Source organism: Oryx dammah, unplaced genomic scaffold (genome assembly GCF_014754425.2).
Source record: "Oryx dammah isolate SB20612 unplaced genomic scaffold, SCBI_Odam_1.1 HiC_scaffold_24, whole genome shotgun sequence".
Classification (NCBI taxonomy): domain Eukaryota; kingdom Metazoa; phylum Chordata; class Mammalia; order Artiodactyla; family Bovidae; genus Oryx; species Oryx dammah.
Window position 1 is genome coordinate 21,305,743 of NW_024070208.1, and position 18,687 is coordinate 21,324,429.

General features: G+C 52.5%; 2 protein-coding genes across 5 annotated transcripts in view; one reads left to right on the forward strand and one right to left on the reverse strand.

Moving 5' to 3' along the window:
- The window catches only part of WDFY2 (WD repeat and FYVE domain containing 2), a 184,045-nt gene extending 176,374 nt beyond the window's left edge, over positions 1 to 7,671 (forward strand). The window contains exon 12 of the mRNA XM_040266963.1: positions 672 to 7,671. Coding sequence (XP_040122897.1) covers positions 672 to 701 — 30 coding nt within the window. The 3' untranslated portion in view covers positions 702 to 7,671. The remainder of the gene's footprint in view (positions 1 to 671) is intronic.
- Positions 7,672 to 8,688: 1,017 nt separating this feature from the next.
- Positions 8,689 to 18,687, reverse strand: part of DHRS12 (dehydrogenase/reductase 12) — a 40,952-nt gene continuing 30,953 nt past the window's right edge. For 3 of the 4 annotated variants that reach the window (XM_040266974.1, XM_040266977.1, XM_040266976.1), the window contains 5 exons: positions 15,826 to 15,887; positions 14,472 to 14,576; positions 12,771 to 12,861; positions 10,101 to 10,238; positions 8,689 to 9,330 (listed from right to left, as the gene is read on the reverse strand). In XM_040266974.1, the coding sequence (XP_040122908.1) occupies positions 9,221 to 9,330; positions 10,101 to 10,238; positions 12,771 to 12,861; positions 14,472 to 14,576; positions 15,826 to 15,887 (506 nt within the window). In that variant the 3' untranslated portion in view covers positions 8,689 to 9,220. The remainder of the gene's footprint in view (positions 9,331 to 10,100; positions 10,239 to 12,770; positions 12,862 to 14,471; positions 14,577 to 15,825; positions 15,888 to 18,687) is intronic. The other variant, XM_040266975.1, reaches the window with a different exon arrangement.

An 18,687-nucleotide genomic window follows, 5' to 3' on the forward strand; every position in this document is an offset into this window, starting at 1 on the left:
CCAGTGGCAGAGGCTCGCTTGGTTCGCTGAGCCCAATTTCTTGGGCCTCTTCTGGTTCCTTCGTGGAGGCAACCGCAGGATAAGGTGGTTCAAATAACCCTCTTTGGAAGCCACCAGTCTTATGTGACTTTTTAAAGTAAATTCTGGGCACCTCAGTTCCTTTATTTTTGAAATCGAGACATCTCCTAGAACTGTATGGAAGATGAGATAAGATACAGAAAGGACACATCTGGCTACCCATTTGTTGCCTTACAGTGTTACTTCCCTTCTTCCTTGAATAAATCTCATCTGCCTTTATTCTCCATCAGCTGGATTAAAACTTCCAGCTGCCTTTGTCCTGTTTTTGAGGGTTATGTTGAACTTTTTGATGGATAAGTACTACCGTATAGATTTATCCATGACGCTCATATAGTACTCAGTTCCTTGTTAAGTTAAAAAAATGCGCTTGAATTCAGTTATAAGGACTCTCTATACACATTATATGGCTCCTCACCAGCTGAATGGCAGTTCATCAGTGCGCAGTCGCTCAGTCGCGTCCCACTCTTTGCAACTACCCCGAGGACTGTAGCCCAGCAGGCTCCTCTGTGCAGGGGATTTTCCAGGCAAGAATACGGAAGTGGGTTGCCGTTTCCTCCTCCAGGTGTTCATCAGAGATCTTTTTCTTCTTACAGTTGTGGGATATGACCCCAGTCGTGTCTTGATGCCCCTTCCAGGCACCAGAAAGACAGAATTTACTCAAGAAACGGTTGTTCTAACCCCAGTCGTGACTGGAGCAGTAGAGCAGATGTGCAAGTGGCGGGAGAGAAGCCAAAAAGCTGAGCTGAGCTTGCGCGTCGCCTGCACACGTGGCGGTGAGCGGTCGGTGAGCTCTTGTGAGGGAACTCTTTCAACTTGTTCATACAGTATAAAAAGAGGATATTTTTTTACCAGATGGTTTATACAGTCTGGCTCTGCTCCCTTGTTCTGAGTATACCGAAAACTCAGTGTGGGGTATTTTCAGTTTTATATTTGTCAACACTTGGTTTTAGCTGTTGCTTTGTGTCGGAGAAACGAGAAGTGTATAACTATTCAGGGTATTTGGGGTCGTTGTGAAGTAGTTTCCGTGTTCCTCTCCCTTGGGCACATATCCTGTGGTCTGCGTCTTCCCCCCACTCAGCTTCCTCCACTGTTCCCCAGAGTGAACACATTCACAATTTATTTGCAATGTTTGCTTTCGTAGGGGTCCCTTTCCGTTGAGAGATCTGGAAAACCATCCTTGTGGTTTTCCCAGATGATGTCTTAAATTTCCTGAAGGGTGATCCATTTGTAATGTCTAGATCTTACAAGAGTGGAAATGACCTTATGTTTCTGCCTCAGTTTTTCTCTTTCCCACATTAAAAAAAGAGAAAAAAAAAATTGCTGTGAGAAAGCCACTCTCAGCCACGGAAGTAGATTATCAAACTCAGACCTTCAACTCTCAGTGCCTGGATCCTTTCTAAGTCAGTGGGAGCTTTCTGAGCCTTTTGGGTTTTAGTTTTATTGACACAGTTCTCCTTCGCTCTTGATATTAAAAACAAGCAAAACGGAACAACAAAACTCTGTGTCCTTCAAGAAGAATGTCTTTAAGATCTGTGGTTCTGTGTGACATCACCTCTGACCTTGAACATGTTCATTGCTGTGAGGTTGCATGCTGCTTTATTCCTCACTGTCTGTATTTGCTTCCCCTTTCAAAACCAGATATTTAAAGATTTTTATCTTCGTGTATTTCATCAGAACACTTTGCAGGCTTTAATACTCCAACTGCGTGATCTGAGACATAAAAGGTACTCGGGCCTACAGCTCATGCTGTGTGTTCCAGTTGGGAATGTACAGAAAAGAGGGGGAAGGGGAGGCTTTAGGAAATGAACCTGAAGAACCTTGATTTTAAGGGAATCCAATCAACTTGATAAACTGAGATATTCTTGTGTGTAGAGACCCCATTTGAGATACTTATTTTCAACCTGTAAAAGTAGAATTTAAATGAGCAGCAGGCATGTCCTTTGTGCCCACCTCCTTCTCAGCACTTTACCGGGACCACCTCATTCATCCCTCACCTGTCAGGAGCATCAGGGGACCCCTGAGTCCTTGGGGTTCACACGGTTACACAAAGCCTTGCAGATCCACAGGCCAATGACTTGCCCTTCCCTTTGTGAGCCCTACCTCCGCAGGGTCTTGTTCTCTGCTGACTTGACAATTGAGGGTGGTCGTAGTTTCTCCCCTCGCGATCATTCATTACTTTTCTAACTGGGAGAAGGACTCCCAACCAGACTGGGATAACCGCTACCCCCACCGCCACCCCAACACTGACCAGCTGTGCTTCCTGGTGACAGACCTCCTCGAGATGGTTCTGCTGCTGCAGCTTTGGGGCACAGGACAGTGGGTATGCCCCGTGCAGCCATGGAGCAGAACAGCCATGACCCGGGAAATCAGGGCAGATCCGCCCACGTGACCATACTCTGAGGCTGTGGACACAGACACTTCACCATGCAGCAGCGGTTACCACTTGCCACTCAGCTGCCCCTTCCACCCTGCCCTTGCTGGCCATCAGTGAAAGCCATTATAACTAACCTGAGTCTCTCCTGCACGGTTGTGAGAGGGCTTTAAAAAGGGAATTCAGTTTAAAATATTCAAATATCTGTTTTGTAGTTTACTGCTAGAACCTGGAGCCACTTACGGAGTTGTACGTAATAAAGAACAACGTGGTAGACATGAGTAGTAAAATGAATGGCTGTCTTCTCCCTTCCTTTGGAGCGTGGCCTGAATACAGAGAGGCACACAGTATCAGGGAGGCGGTGGGTCAGGTGCCCAGCAGACCTGACGTGGTTCTGAGTTGGGTCGAGATGAGCTCGGATCACGCCGGGGAAGCTGATTGTCCCCGCTGGGTCGCGTGTGAGCCCATGATCACTCTGGTCTGTGAGCCTGCACTTCAGTCCACCCGCCTCCCTCCCAACGCGGCTGTGCCCCCAGCCCATGAGCCACTCAGAGGCGGAGACCAGCAGACACACCTCCTGGTGGTGAGAGTCGCGGCCAGCCACCACAGACGTGTCAAGGTACCCATTGCTCTGCTCTTCCATTTCTCCTCATCTCTGTAGGTGCTTTAGTTTGGTGAGAAGCCCTTAGCATGCCAACTGTGTGTGTTTATAATACTGTGAATCCTTGAGTATTACATTCCCACCACCATTTGTGTAACTCATCGATATGTGTTGGTGTTGGGGTGCCTTCCAAGCATTTTATGGAATAGAGGCTTCATTCATTAGGAGCAAAAGCTGGCGCCAGCACTTGGCTTGTCTCCTGTCTGGGTTAACTTTCATCGTTTTTGTTTTACCCCACTGGAATTGCACTTTATATATATATAATTTTTCTTTCTGCTCTATTGCTTCAACACACAGAAGCTCTGGCAAGTCAAGCCTAACACGATCAATGCTGGGAAGTGGCACCCCCGCACGTACCATGCTTGTGCCTTTTATTTGGTAGGACAGAACCAATCCCATGCTCTGTCTCTCCAGAGAAATGACGTTCCTGGACCCTTTAGCTGCCTGGGTTGTCTGCACAGCAGCACAAGTGGTTTTAGATGAAGGACTTGGAGTCATGTGTCTTTTTTTTTTTTTTTTAATGAGGTCAGTCAACCATGGTGTGTTTCTCACTGGATTGTTTGAATGTTATGCAAAGAATCATAAAGTCACAGACCTGGAAGGGACTCTTCAGACCTCTAGAATGTTCCAAGCACAGTCACACCAAGCAGTTAGATATAACTGAGGTATCGGCAAGGGGAATCTATAAGAATGTTGGAAGAACAGTTGCTTTTTGAACGTGAACTCGTAATGGCTTGAGTGGGAGGGATGACTTCGAGGCTCAAAGCAGGCAGTGCTCAGAACGGGGTCTGGTCCTCTCGTCGCAGGCAAATCTGGTACCTCCTGTGGCTCTGAATGGGTGGGCTCGTGCAGCGAGGTAGTCACTGCAGGCCTCCATCAGCTCAACAAGCTTCCTACGCTTGCCCCACTGACCTCGCCAGCCGCGCAGTTTAAGTGGAAGTCAAGGGGACTGAAACTGCACCTTGCCCTCTGCCTGCAGGGGGCCCCCGGCGAGTCTCCTCACTGCCCTTCCCATGAAATACCGCCTTTCCCTATTTTTGATACTCATTTTTTCAAAAGCCTAATGTATTTTTGCTTGACATCAATCAAATTTTAAAGCCTGAATTTTACCTTTTAAGCAAGGGACTCAGTCTGAACTAGGTATCAAAGTTACCAGACATAAATATCCATTAAATGAGATCCCTTTGGTTTTGCCTTTTCACAGTAGTTTAATTCTAAGTGACCTTGTCCACTAAGATTTCTGTTTTAAAATGAAAGAAAACATTTTGCCAATGCTTTTTGGCATTTTCTCTCTCCTTTAGAACAAAGTTAGGTTGCATTTTTCTGGATGTGAGGGTGGCTATCTATCAACGTGACAGGGAAACACAGAGATTAAGTCCATCCTGAGCACCGAGGGATCTATATCACCCTTGAGTCTCTTAACTCTCATAGTCCAGCCCTTTGCTGAGTGTCCACCACACACCAGGCTTTGAACCAGGCCTGGGGTCAAGAGGTCCATTCTGTGGCTTGGGCAGAGGCCACACAGATGAGTTGGTGTTCAGTCGCTCAGTCGTGTCCGACTCTTTGCAAACCCGTGGACTGCAAGCATGCCAGCCTTCCCTGTCCATCACGAACTCCTGGAGCTTGCTCAAACTTATATCCATGGAGTCAGTGATGCCATCCAACTGTCTCATCCTCTGCCGTCCCCTTCTCCTCCTGCCTCAATCTTTCCCAGCATCAGAGTCTTTTCCAGTGAGTCAGCTCTTTGCATCAGGTGGCCAAAGTATTGGAGCTTCAGCTTTAGCATCAGTCCTTCCGATGAATATTCAGGACTGATTTCCTTTAGGATTGACTGGTTTCATGTCTTTGCTGTGGCTTATTTCTGTGCCACGTGGTGACTCTGGTGACAGAGAGCGTGGGGTCCCATCCCAGGATACACAGGTGTTCTTGCACCCACAGGGGAGAGGAGAACCCAGAGGAGAGGATTCCAGAGCTGAGAGTTAAATGAGGAGTTGGAGTGAGCTGAGGAAGGACCTGAGTTTCCAGGCTGTGGAAGCAATGCCAGCAAAGGCCCAAGACCTGCACCAGCCTGGCACTGGGGTCCCACCTGGGGTTTGGAGCTCCAGAGTAGCATGTGTGCAGCTGCAGTCCTGGAGCCTGCGGTCCTCTCGTCACTGTCAGACAGGATGCTCATGGCCGCAGGGGGAGGGAGGCAGCCCACAGTTCGCCAAGCAGCTTTACCCAGAGGCTTGCCGGACAAGTCCAGTCTTCCCGCAGCTGAGGCCAGTATCAAAGTTTCTTTTTCTTTGGAAACACCTGGAATTATCTTTAAAAGGACCCCTGGTTAACTAATTTTTGAACTTTGTTGGGGGGCACAGCCACTCACTGGAGGCTCTGAGGTGGGGCTGGAGACCACTGCTTGCCTGGTTTTGGTCTGGACGACCTTGTTGTGAGCTCAGTCGCTCAGTCGTGTCCCACTCTTTGCGACCCCATGGACTGTAGCCCGCCAGCCTCCTCTGTGCATGAGATTGTCCAGGCAAGAATACCAGAATGGGTTGCTACTGCCTTCTGCAGGGCTCCTTCCTCACCCAGGGATCAACCCCAAGTCTCTTACATCTCCTCCACTGTCCAGCAGATTCTTTATCACTGTGCCACCTGGGAAGCCCCTTGATGAGCTTATAACATACTAATCCCATTATTCCCTGGCTGCTCTCCTTTGAAAAAGGACAGCCCTTGACCTGTGGAGGAGCCCATTCTGGACAGCAGAGGCCCTGCACGCATGTGATCTCTCCGTGAGCAAGCAGGCCACTGCTGCCCTCATCTGCCTCTGGCCTTACATCCCCCTGCAGCAGTGGGCTGTCTCAGTACAGTGTGGTGAATGTGATGAATGCTCAGGCAGGGGCACTCGCCAAGGGGAGGGAACATTTTCCTCAATTTAGTGACTGTAGACCCAGCTGTGCGGAGCCCGAGGCCCCCCCATCCCATGGTGGGCCTCGGTCCTTCCTGGTACTTGTACTGCACCCACTGGCCTTTTTCCTCCAAGGCCCGAGTATCACATGTCTGTAACTTAATTCAGGGACATCCATGTTCGTTTTTAAACTTGAACTCAACTTGACCATCAAGAACTAGATACACACCAACCCTTAGGTTTTTAGTTTGTCATTTTGCCTTTCAAATGTATCCCTTCCACGGGGAAGCCTGTCTGGGCCTAACACAAGAAAGCAGGGTGTAAAATTAGATCTGTCCAGCACTGGAAGGGGATTCCTCCATTGTATTTCTTATGCCAGGGAATTTTTGAACAGCAAGTCCATAGCCCCTTGTCTAGTGGAGCAGCTCTGGAAAGATTAAAAGCCTTGAATAAAAGTTGAATTCGATGAGGATGCTTAAGATCCCTTCCAGTCTGTGATGTTACGACTCTATGATTGTTGTTATTCATTAGACTAACCTGGCCATTACCAGTGACCTGCCTGCTCGTGGCTGACTTAACTCAGGTAAACAGGTGTCCCCCACTGCCTTTTCTGGTGTCACATCAAGTAAACCGCTGCCTGTATTTTCCCATCTAGAGCCCAGGAGGTTTGAAAAAGGTTGGAGAAGGCAGAGGTCAATCATGGTACCATCTCATTAAAAACAGATACCTCAGAATGGTCACCTCTGTGGATCCAAGTGTATCTGACTTTCTTGGGAGAGAAAGGGAATAATTGCAGGTTGGCTTAAAGGTTAGATTTGGAATGCCACCTTGATATTTAGGATCCTTTCTCCTCCCCCCAACCCCCACCCCCCACTCCCCGTCCTGGTTCTCTGGGAAGCATGAGAGAGTAAACTGCAACACAAAAATGGGAAACGGTTTGAAAGAAGTATTTCTCTTAAAAACACTCTTCCCTCCATTTAAATGGATGGCCGCCTTATGTTAGTAGCATATGAAGTATGGACCAAAATACTTGTGTCGCTGGTAACCGATGTATACTTAACATATCTGTGTTTTACGCCATCTGCCTTTTTTTTTTTCAATGTACTGTCATTTTACAGAAGAAAACACATGAAAAGTACAAAAACTGTTACTAACTGGACAGCCGGGAAGGTGCTAGCCCCACATTCGTGCCTGCCTCCCACTGACTCCATAACCAGGGACAAGGACGCTTCCATCCTGCATGCCCATCAGCCTGCAGCCCAGTCGGAACCCGGCTGCCGCGGCATGTTGCTTTACAAGATGTCTTTTTTTTCTTTCTTTATGAAATGAGATTGTCCAAGGGGTCAGGCTGAGAATGTCAGAAGCCCAAAGCTGGAAGAGGTTTCTCAAACGTGGTTCTAGCTGAACCCCGCTGGCATCACCATGCCCTCTACCACCAGATTCCACCGTTCCGGCCAAGCAGTCTTGACATTGACTTCCTGAATGTGACTAGGTGGGAATGAGCCAGGATTTCCCACAGCGCTAAGTGTCTGCTGAATGTTGTGACTGTTCCTGAACTCTGCTCACTTTCCCTCTGTGCTTCCCTCTAACCAAAATGTATGTGTAGCCACGACCTGTGTCAAGACCCAGTGCAAGCTACCGCCACGGTTTAGAATAAATCTCTGTGGAAACCTTCCTGTGGTCATGTTATTGTCGTCGAGCTGTGTGCCCTGTGACCACATGCACCGCAGCAGCGCTGCGTCGGTGTTGACCAGAGCTGGCTGAGGGGTCCTTTTTGTTTTCTCTTTCACATAGTGAAAAAAAATGAAAGTAACTCAGTCGTGTCCAATTCTTGGCGACTCCTTGGACTGTAGCCCACCAGGCTCCTCTGTCCATGGGATTCTCCAGGCGAGAATACTGGAGTGGATTGCCATGCATTCCTCCAGGGAATCTTCCCTACCCACGGATGGAACCCTCCCCTCTTATATTTCCTGCCTTGGCAGATGGGCTCTTTACCACTAGCGCCACCCGGGAAGGGCCAGTGGGTGGGGAAGCTGGATTGCCCCCTCCTCCAGCCTGCCTGTCAAAGCACAGCCCCACCCACACCCAGCACTCCAGCGCCCCCTACTGTCCTTCAGGGAGGGAGAGATGCAGGCTGATGGAGCCGGTGCTCACCGCCCTTTCAGGCAGACCCATCAAAAAGCCCCTTTCTTGGAGCTTCCTGGCTAAGAGCCCGATCTGAGCCAGGTATCTCCGAAGCCCGGCACGGTGGGACTGGCTGAGCTGTACCCGCCCTTCCCCGGGTCCTCCTCTTCCGTTGATCCCTAGTTACATTCATTTCCCCTTGAACTTACAGAGTATATGTAGAGCTTTCCTAAATCTGTTCACCGATTGCGTTAGAGCTCTCCCTGGTTTCACTAAGACATAAAATGCAAATAATTTAAAAGTTTTACCAAACGGCAACACCAGGTTGCCAAGCGCATAACTGAAGCCGCTTCTAATCTTAATTAGCATCTCTAGTGACTGCTTGTAAATAAGCACTGACCCTTGGTTCCGCCTTGCCCCTGAAGCCTCAGGGCCGGGCCAGGGCAGTGTAGCACCCGCTCCTTCCCCCTCCCGGCCCTGCTCCCCTGCTACCAGTGACACAGAGTCTTTAAGAAAATCACACGCAAATCAAGGAGAGATTTACACACAAGCTACTGCGGAAGATGGAGGTTCACTTGCTCTCAGCCGCAACTGTATGTATTTTAAAATGTTTCCATCCTGGACTCATTACTACAGGGGGTAATCTTTAGGGTTCCCCCCCCCCCCATGAATTGTAGCACACTTGTCAGTTAAATGCTGATGTTAGTAGCTAACACGTATCAAGTCTTTATGACGCACCGGGCATTCTGCTAAGAGCATTACAAGTGGTAACTCACTGAATCGTTACAACCACCCCGTGAGGTAGGGAGTACTCTAATCTCCGCTGACAGGGAAAATGAGGCCCCCAGAGGGTAAGTTAACCCAGCTGCGGTCCCATGAGGCGGTGGTGAGTCAAGCTTTCAGTCCTAGGCTTTGTATATAAAGGACGGGACTCATTTTTGTGACTCCTGATGGAGAGGAAACCAGCTCAAAGCACAGCCGTGGAAGATGGGCCGGTCTACGGCGGGGAAGGCGCAGTGGGGTCTCCTCGCTGGCCGCTGGTCCACACCCTGCCGTATTTTCTGAGGCAGTTCCGGCCCCGTGTTGGGTCTAGCCTGGGCTATTTAAATCTCCGAGCCAGCTCTTCCAAGATCTCAACGAGTTTCTCCTCTTCGGCCGGTGAGGACGATGTCCTCGCAAGAGGCAAGTGTGTGGGCGCCGGTTTCCGGTCTGTAAACGTGAGAGAGAGAAGTCGTGAGCGGCAGGCCTCGAGTCAGTCGTTTCACGGCCACCTGCTGGGGGGGGTCCCACACGGGAAGGGGGTCGGCCGCCCCTGCGCGCAGGGTCCGCGGATGATGAGGTGCTGCAGAAGGGAGGCCGGGCGGCAGGACGCCAGGGGCTGGCTGGCGGGCGGCAGGGTCCCCAGGCCCGGGTGCCGGCTGCGGGGGGTCGGGGGCCCGGGAGTGTGGCGTATTTGGTCTGGCAGGTGATAGAGAAGGCACGGCGACCCTCCTGGCCGCCACAGGGTCCCCAGAGCTCCACCACGGCTCACGCAAGCGTGGCCACCTCCGAGGCGGGGCGACCACCTCCCCCTTCTTTCCTCAGCCTGCCCCCTCTTCTCGGATCTGCGGAACAGATAGCCCCACCCCCAGCAACAGAAAAGCAGAGATTCACTCCCAGGCCCTGGGCTCCAGCAAAGGAGCTTCCAATCTCCGAGGTGCCCCGCCGGTCCAGCCGTGCCCGAGACACTGAGGTCAGGGGTCACAACCCCAGGACTTCATCCTCACGGGACCCACTGAGTTCGGGAAGGTGGATGCAAAAAGCCGGGAGTGCAGAGCCAGAGGTGAGGCCCTTCCCAAAATAACAGGCCAAGGAGCCGTCCCCCCAAGGCAGGCCGGCACATCACAGGGAAGGGAGGCAGCCCCTCCCCACCCGACTTCAGGGAGAAAAGAGGGTCCACCTCCAGACACCCTCGGGCTGTGGTTTAGAGAGAAAGTCACCTTGGAAGAAGCAGCCGCTGGGCTGGGCAGTGGCAGCGGGAGCGAGGGCCAGCCATAGCACCGTGTCCGCACCCTGGGCCTCAGAGCGCAGCCTGGCCCCCATCCTGGCGTGGAAGCCAGGCATCGATAGCCGCACACCTGCGGGGAGGCACACACAGGGCCGTGAGGACAGCGCCCTCATCCTCAGCTGAGTTGGCTGCTTTAATACCAAAATAACCACGCGGAGATGGAATGAGATCACCAACTGCCCTCTTTCCGCTTCAAAACAGCGTTCATGCAGGCTGTCGGCCCAGACAGGCCTGTCCCCTGGGAGCAAAATCCCCTGGACCTACCCGATTCCCGTCCTAAGATATGAGGGTCACACCTGAGGCCAAAAGGGGATCAGACTACTCCCCTCCTGGGGGACCCATCTGTCTCTCTCAAGGCTTCTGATCTCTCCCAGGATCCAGGCTGAGTGTCCTTCCGGCTGTGAGAGTGTTCTCTGCTTTTTCAGCGAGGTGTGTTGGAAGAGAAAGGACTCTTTCCTCCCTCTCCCTCATGCTCCCCAGCACTGGCTGAAGGCTACACCCCCCCCCCACCACCACCACCACACACACACACCCATGTGCCCACAGACCTCGGGGAACACACAGTCTTTACAGTTAGCACTCTGGGAAACACAACTGTTCTCTCATGAAGCCAAAGAAAGAAAAGAAAGCAGAGAAAACAACATTTGAGAGATGTAATGAGATCAGAGGATTTCAGAGAAAGGATCGTCTAAAACAAAATTAAAAAATAAATGTTTTTTTCTTTTTCCCTTTACAGAAACAGTACTTGCTTATTGTGGGAAAATTAGGGAAAACTTCTGATGAGTAAACAGAGGCATCTGAGTCCCCCGTTGGGCTTCCAGGTGGCACTAGTGGTAAAGAACCCACCTCCCAGTGCAGGAGACGTAAGAGACGTGGGTTCGATCCCTGGGTCGGGAAGATCCCCTGGAGAAGGGAATGGCTACTCACTCGAGCATTGCCTGGAAAATCGCATGGACAGAGGAGCCTGGTGGGCTACAGTCCGTGGGGTCAAAAGGAGTTGGACACGACTGAAGCGACCTAGCGCGCACACACACATCATACCACTGGGGGAGGACAAGCGTCTGTGGGCTCAGGCCCTTCCCCAGCCCTCCCTCTGGACACTGAGGCCCAGTCAGCAGCCTCTGAGAAGCCCAGTCTTCGCCCTGTGACCTGTGGGCCACAGATGGCTGACCGCACCCTGACCCAGATGCTGGACTCAGGTGGTGAGCTTGGAGCACTGACTTAGCCAGCGCACAGGTTGACGTGAGGACTGTCAGGGTGATGTCCTGCGGGGATGTGAGGCTGGTGGTTCTCCACTGGCTGATGGAGCTACCTGGTCAGGCAGGGCTGGGCACATCTCCCACCAGGAAGTGACACAAAATAAGAAGCCGCCCTCTCCCAACAGCCCTGGCCCAAGCGCCTCCTGGGGTGCTCGGCAGAGGACACCCCCCGCCATTGCATTTACAACAGGAGACTACCAGATGGCCTCAGCTCCACCACCCCACCCCCACCCTGGCAGGCGGGCCTGCTGCATCTCTCCCCGCCGGTCTCCGTGGGATTCAGCGGAGCACGACGCACCCCCTTCTCCATGGGGATGTGGGTGTAGTGAAAATAAGACCAGAAGGCTGTAAGGTCTGAGCGTGCAATACCTGCATTTAATGAGATAGCGCCATTTGCTTCCCATAGACATTTATCTGCAGCGGTGTTCAGGGCTGAACAGATTTCCCATGCAGGTGTTCCCTAATTTATCAGCTCACTCTCTGAGCACCAGTGCTGAGACGAGCAACCTCATTTTCCACATCTCTTAGGATGAATTCCAAGGATGTAGATGCAGATGCCAAGGCCTCTGCTAAACCAGCTTTCGGAAGGTGACAGCAAGCGCATGAGAGCCTGCCTCTCACTAGACTGTGGCCGGGCCCAGCCAGGATGTCCCAGCCCCTCTGTGTGCCTCAGTTTCCCCAGATGTAAACTGGCGTGATGGTAGTGCCCACCCCAGGAGGGTGGTGAGGGCACAGGCGATGGGATGGAGACAGTGCTGGGAGCAGCTCTGGGCCAGGTGTCCCAGGCGTTCTGCCACGGCTGCTGTTTTCAGTTCCCTTGTTGGAGGGAGGAGGAAAGAGCTACAGAGCCCAAGTGATGTGCCGAGGTCTCGGAGGTGGGCGGGACTGACCCCGCAGAGAGTTCTGTTCTCCTTCCCTCTTTTTCCATGCTTCCAGAGAATTCCACCTGTCCCCTTAGTGATTGTTACTTCCCCTTGTGCATTCACTATTTCTAGAAACCCAAGCAGTGGGGAGGTGGCCTGGCCTATCCCCACGTCCCCAGCATCTCCTGTAACACTGGGTGTGGACCAAGCACCCTCTGTCCCGAGGGAGGGGTCACCCACTCCCTGGGGCGCCACCCACTCCCTGGGCCACGCACACGTGGGGCAGACTGACCACACCAGCTCTGCCTCTGAGGGCCAGGCTCCTCCCTCTCCAGTCCCAGTCTGCCCAGCTCCCGCAGAAACGAAGCCATTCCTCATCCTCCTGATACCAGTTCTAGGTCATTCCTGGGGAGAGTCCGTCCTGCGGCCGCCCAGATATTTTTAGATGAAATGTGGGCGGCAGGGAACTTAAAGACCTACCTGGGGTGTCGACCCAGCCGGGATGCATGCATGAGAAGTGGATGGCCGGGTGCGCTCGGGCCCACCGCTCCGTCAGAACCACCTGCTGCCTCTGGACGGGATGAGGGTGAACAGATGGGAGGGGGAAGCAGAGGGGCTGCAGGTGTGCAGAGCCCCCGTCCCCCACCCTCCACAAAGTCAGAATGCAACTTCCTCTAGAATCACCGGCTCTTCACCCAGCGAGCTCTGGCTGTGACCCAGGGCTGCGTCCTGGCCCTGCCATCTGAGACGCAGACAGACCAGCAGCAGGAATGAGGCTGCCCGTGGCCTGGGGGCTTCCCCCTCCCTCCCCCAAGGAAAATACACCCACAGCGCCCTCTCTCCTAGTTGCTCGCTGTTACTGTATTTGCTGCTGGACGCGAGCACGGTGGGAGCACAGAGCACCCTCGGCCCCCTGCCCTGCAGGCACTGAGTAGGTGTCCGCGGACACGTGAAGGAACCTTGGAGGGTGGGAACTGTCCCGAGATGCTTAGAGAACGCATCTGCTGCAAATTTCTTTAAAAATCGCCAAGTACCCCCACGTAAGCCTCAGCTGTGTAGAGGCCACTGCCCCCTCCCAGGGCAGTTAGATCACATTTTACAAAGAGCTCCACCTGGGCCCCATTTATGGAGTGAGTGCTTTGTTCCCAGGTTCCCTGGAAAATCCGTAAAGAAGTCTGGTGCCTCTGATTTGGTGGGATGTTGAGTCATGACAAGTCACCTACCAGGAGCTGGTCTGGGGGTTGGTGAGCAAAAGTGGGGCAGAGAACCGGGGTACACGAGGAATAGGAGTGAGGGAGAGGGGTGGGACAGGACTCCCCTGTGAACAAGAGGGAAAGCTGTGGGCAAGGGCAGCTTCACAAACCAGGGAGCGCCCCCCAGGTGAACTGAAGGGCAGCAGCCGTGAATGAGGCAGGCACACAGCGGCTCCTAGAACAGCTGTGATAAGCTGAGACAGAACTTTCTGTCCCGAGTGGCCATGAGACCAGACCTCTGCGCTTGTGCGTCTTCAGAACTGGATGTGCATCCCCCTCACGGGGGCTTCCCAGGTGCCGCTAGTGGTAGAGAACCTGCCTCAGTGCAGGGGACATGAGAGACGCAGGTTCGGTTCCTGAGCCGGGAAGATCCCCTGGAAGAGGGCATGACAACCCACCCCAGTATTCTTGCCTGGAGAATCCCTTGCACAGAGGAGCCTGGCGGGCTACAGTCCATGGGGTCGCAAAGAGTCAGACACAACTGAAGCAACTGAGTGCACACCCCACAGAGGGAGCCGGAAACCCAGCATGGTTCTGGTGGCATCCAGCCAGCCAGTGAGCAGGGGCTGCCCAGGGAGAGAGAAGGGGTCCCCTGGGCATTTCCTCTCTGAGCCACGCAGGACAAGGAACCTCTGCCGGGTCCTGCTCTGGGGAATCACCTGCTCTCACCACCCTCTTTGTGGGTCTGAGAAATTCGGGAAGAGAGGTGGCAGCTTTTGTGGCTCCTCCTCGGGGTGAGCTGAAGCCCTGCACCTCCACCCTGGTCCAGGCAGAGCTGAGCTGGGCTTCTGATGGAGAAGAGGATTCTCTCTCCCATGAGGGACAGTCAGGTGCTCTGGGAATTAGATCCAAGCTAATGTGTGTCCCAGAATAAGCCTTCCGTGGAAAAGAGCCCAGGTGACCATGTTGAGAATAGCCCCTCGCTTACTTTGTTCTGTGCATAGACCATGGTGCCATCGAACGCTGTCCTTTCTGACTGCAGGTCATCGGTGTTCAGTTTCTGAACCAACATTCCTCCAGAGGACACTGTTATCTGTAGTAAAGGGAGATTTGTGAAGAAAAGTTCATAATACCTTCCCATCCCTCTTCTCTGTGTATCTGTTTCTTGTTGCTCTTGCGACAAATGACCACAAAGAGGCTTACAAAAGCACAGGTGAATTCCCCCCAGCTCTGGAAGCCAGAGGTCTGAATGTGTCTTGTGGGGCTAAAATCCAAGTGTCAGCAGAGACGATCTGGCAGTTTGAGGGGGGAGTTAATTCCTTGGCTTCTCCGGCTTCCGGAGGCCACTCGCAGGCCTCGGTTTGTGGCCGTACCACCCTGACCACCTCTGCTTCCCTCCTCACGTCTCCTCTGACCCAGGCCGTCTTCTGAGGACCCCGGGGTTGCACTGGCCCACATGGGTAATCCACGAAACCACCCCGCCCCCATCTCATGATCCTTCACTTAATCACATCTGCAGTCTCTTTTGCCAGGTCAAGGTGACACAGTCCCAGGAACTGGGACCTGGACCTCAGAGGTCCAGGGAGGTCATTATTCACCCCCTCCCCACTCCCCCGCCAGCAGAGAGAAAGCAGCCTGCATAAACTGCCCTCTTCCTGACTTCTCTCATTTCTGTCATGTTACCCCATTAGCATTAACTCCATAGCTGTCCCCTCCCGGTCGAGTGGCAGACTCTCCAGGAAGTATACCCACCCACCCCTGCCTGCCTCCCCACTCTCCCCCCTTTCCCAATGCTTTGCCAACTCTTGGATGACTTTGGGGAAGAGACCTCGGTGAGGGCTGGGGTCTTGAACGTGGCCCTTTGCATGGCTCTGCCTCCCTTTTCATGGGCTGTGTGTGCAACAACCCAGCCAGGATGAGAGGCAGGAGCAGGGGATGTGGAGGAGCCCCTGAGAGCAAGAGGGAGCTGGGTTGACAGCTGGCTCCCAGGAGGAGCAGAAGGAGCATCCTGGAAGCCCAGGCCGTGCCTCCGGAGCTCTGCAAGTACGTGTGTCCATGGGACAAAGCTCCAGGCCGACCCTCACCTAGGCCTGGACCCCTGCCCTCTGCATCAGCAACTCCCCAGACCCACCTGGATGCTGCCTGGGCCGGCGCACCACTGCCGGATCACAGGTTATGAAACCTCAAGGCCTCTCGACCCCGGGGGCCGAATTTGGCCCTCACTGTGGACGTGGACAGCACGCCCCCCACCTCAGGAGAGTTGGGGCCACAAATGTAGGACCACTGATTGCCCATCCGGAACAGAGTTGCTGACTTACAAGACATCCCCAAAGTCAACTCACCACTCTGGGGTCGTGTTCTTTCTCCAAGACAGGGATCAGGGCGGTTGTGAGAATGTACACACCTGGGAGGGGAGCACAGAGCACTCATGAGGTCTCGGGGGCCGTTGGGGGCTAGGACCCCTCCTGTTAGATGGCCCTGGGTTGGAGGTGAGGTGGCACCCTTACCTCTCTCCTCCAGGCGATTGGCAAGTGGCTGCCTGAGCCTCAGTCTCCTCCTCTCAAGAGGGTTTTTATTTCAGCACTGGAACCAGCCCTGTATTGCCCTTACTCACTAGCCTGTCCCTTCTCCAGCCTCACAGGGGTTTCCTTTCCCCAGGATTGGAACAAAGACGCCTTAGAACCTCAGACACCAAGACAAGAAGATGTCCACACCAGAGAAAGAAAAAAAGCAAACTGCACAACAGTCTGTGAGCCCACTTTGAGGAGGGAAAAAATGTATACAGACACACGTGTTCATTACGTCTAGCCTACACATGGAAAAATATGAAGTGGAGACAGGACACGCAGCAACAGGGCTCAAGCCCCAAGGGTGGGATTGATACAATATTTCCTTCCTTTACTGGACATTTCTGTATGGTTTAAACCTGAATATTTTTAAAATGAGCGTAGAATCTTGCAATTATTTCTGTAATCATAAAAGCCATATATATAACACTTTTAATGAAATGAGAAAAATATTGTTGAAGTGTTATTTGACATGGAAAGATATTCACAGTATACGGAATGAAGTATTATACAATGGCAGGAAGAACAGAATTCCATTTTTGTGAGGAAAGGTGTGTCAAAATGAGGAAAAAGTATCTGCAAGGATGATATTTTGGTGCGCTAAAAAGTTTAAAGGGCTTCCCTGATAGCTCAGTTGGTTAAGAATCCTCCTGGAATGCAGGAGACTCCAGTTCGATTTCTGGGCTGGGAAGATCCGCTGGAGAAGGGGTAAGCTACCCACTCCAGTCTTCTGGCCTGGAGAATTCCATGGACTGTAGCCCATGGAGTCGCAAAGAGTCAGACACCACTGAGCAACTTTCACTTACTTCCCTAGAGTCAGGCAAAATGCTTCTCTCTGAGCGGACAATTATTCTGTCTATAAGTGTTAGTCTCTCAGTCATGTCCAACTCTTTTCAATCCCATGGACTGTAGGCCACCAGGCGCCTCTGTCCATGGGATTCTCCAGACAGGAATACTGGAGTGGGTAGCCATTCCCTTCTCCAGGGGACCTTCCCAACTCAGGGAAGGAACCCCAGTCTCCTCATTGCAGGGGGATTCGTTACGGTCTGACCCACCAGGTTATGTCTATGTTCTTATGTTTATCTGTATTTTTTTCCCCAAACAACGAACATATATTACCTTGTGTTAAGGGGTGGCGGGCGGGGGAGTTAAATGAAAGCCCCGACTCTTTCCTGAGTCACTCCTCAGGTCCTGCCTGACCAGCTCTGCTCACCACCTGGAGCCCAGCACATGTCCCACCCTGCACCCAAGCTCACGGGAGCAGCCTGGCACCGTGGGGAGGGCACTGGGGAAGCCAGGAGTCTGGATTTGAGTCCTGGCTGGTGCCTGCCAGGGGCGCAACCAGGGGCAGGTCACCAGAGCAGTACAGCCTGGGTTTCTTGCGAAAAGGAGACCACAGCTGGCCAGCCCACCTCCTGGGATCAGAGGGTTTGTGCCTGAGAACTGGAATGCTCTCTGTGTGCACTAGTTGTTGCCATTTTATTTCTTTATCATTATTACTATTATTATTAGTGATTCTCAGTTGTGCCTGTCACCTCACACAGCATTCTCAGGTCTCCATACCCCAAACTGTTGCTGGAGGGGCCAGCCTTGTTAATATTCGTGTTTGTTTGTTTTCAATATTCGTGATTTTTAATGTCTGGTGAACGCTGGGTCTCCGACAGCTGTTCGCCTCCATGCGGTGGCCTTAAACCCTTCCTTTGCATTCACTGCTGGTGACTGACTCTGTGATTTAATTTGCGAGAAGTAGAAAGGACTTCTGCCAAAAGCTATCAGCCCTGCCACGATGAACAGTCATAAATGACTCCTTGGTGGAAAGGAAAGGAAAGCTGGAAGCAGGTTCCACGCGGAAGGCTTCACCCTCTCCCTGAGAGGCTCCGTCCAGGATCAGACTTGCTTACCCCGCTGACCCAGCCCACCTCCAGGATGGATGAGAGCTGGGGTGCCCCTTTGCGCCTCTCCCCAAAGCCCAGGCGACAGTGATGTGTTTTGTTTTCTGCTTCCTCTGCAAAAATATGCTATGTCCACTTAGATGCTAGCAGAGTTACCCTGTGGGGTTTCCCTGGTGGCTCCCTGGTAAAGAATCTGCCTGCAATGCAGCAGACGTGGGTTCAGTCCCTGGGTTGGGAAGATCCCCTGGAGAAAGGAAATGGCAAACCCACTCCAGTATTCTTGCTTGGAGCATTTTGTGGACAGAGGAGCCTAGCAGGCTACAGTTGATGGGGTCACAAAAGAGTTGGACTGGCACTTTCACTTTCAGAGTTACCCGTAGGAAGATTAGCTGGGCCACTCATCCTCACCTGTAGGGCACAGCCAGGTAGTAGGCACTTTCTAAAAACTCCTGGAGAAACTGCAGTGTTTAACAACAGGCCTTCCGGGGCCTCTTCTATCTTAAAAAAAGAAAAAAGAAGATCTCCCTGCAGGTCATCGCAGAGTGCTCATCTCTGCTCAGTGATGGCCTAGAGGGGAGGATGGTGGGGAGGAGGGGAGGAGTTCGAGAGGGTGGGGATATATGTGTACCTCTGGCTGACCCATGTTGCTGTACAGCAGAAACTAACAACACTGTAAAGCGACCATACTCCAATTAAAAAAAAAATTCTCCCTCATTCCAAGTGCCCCACCCTACTTCCTGGGGCC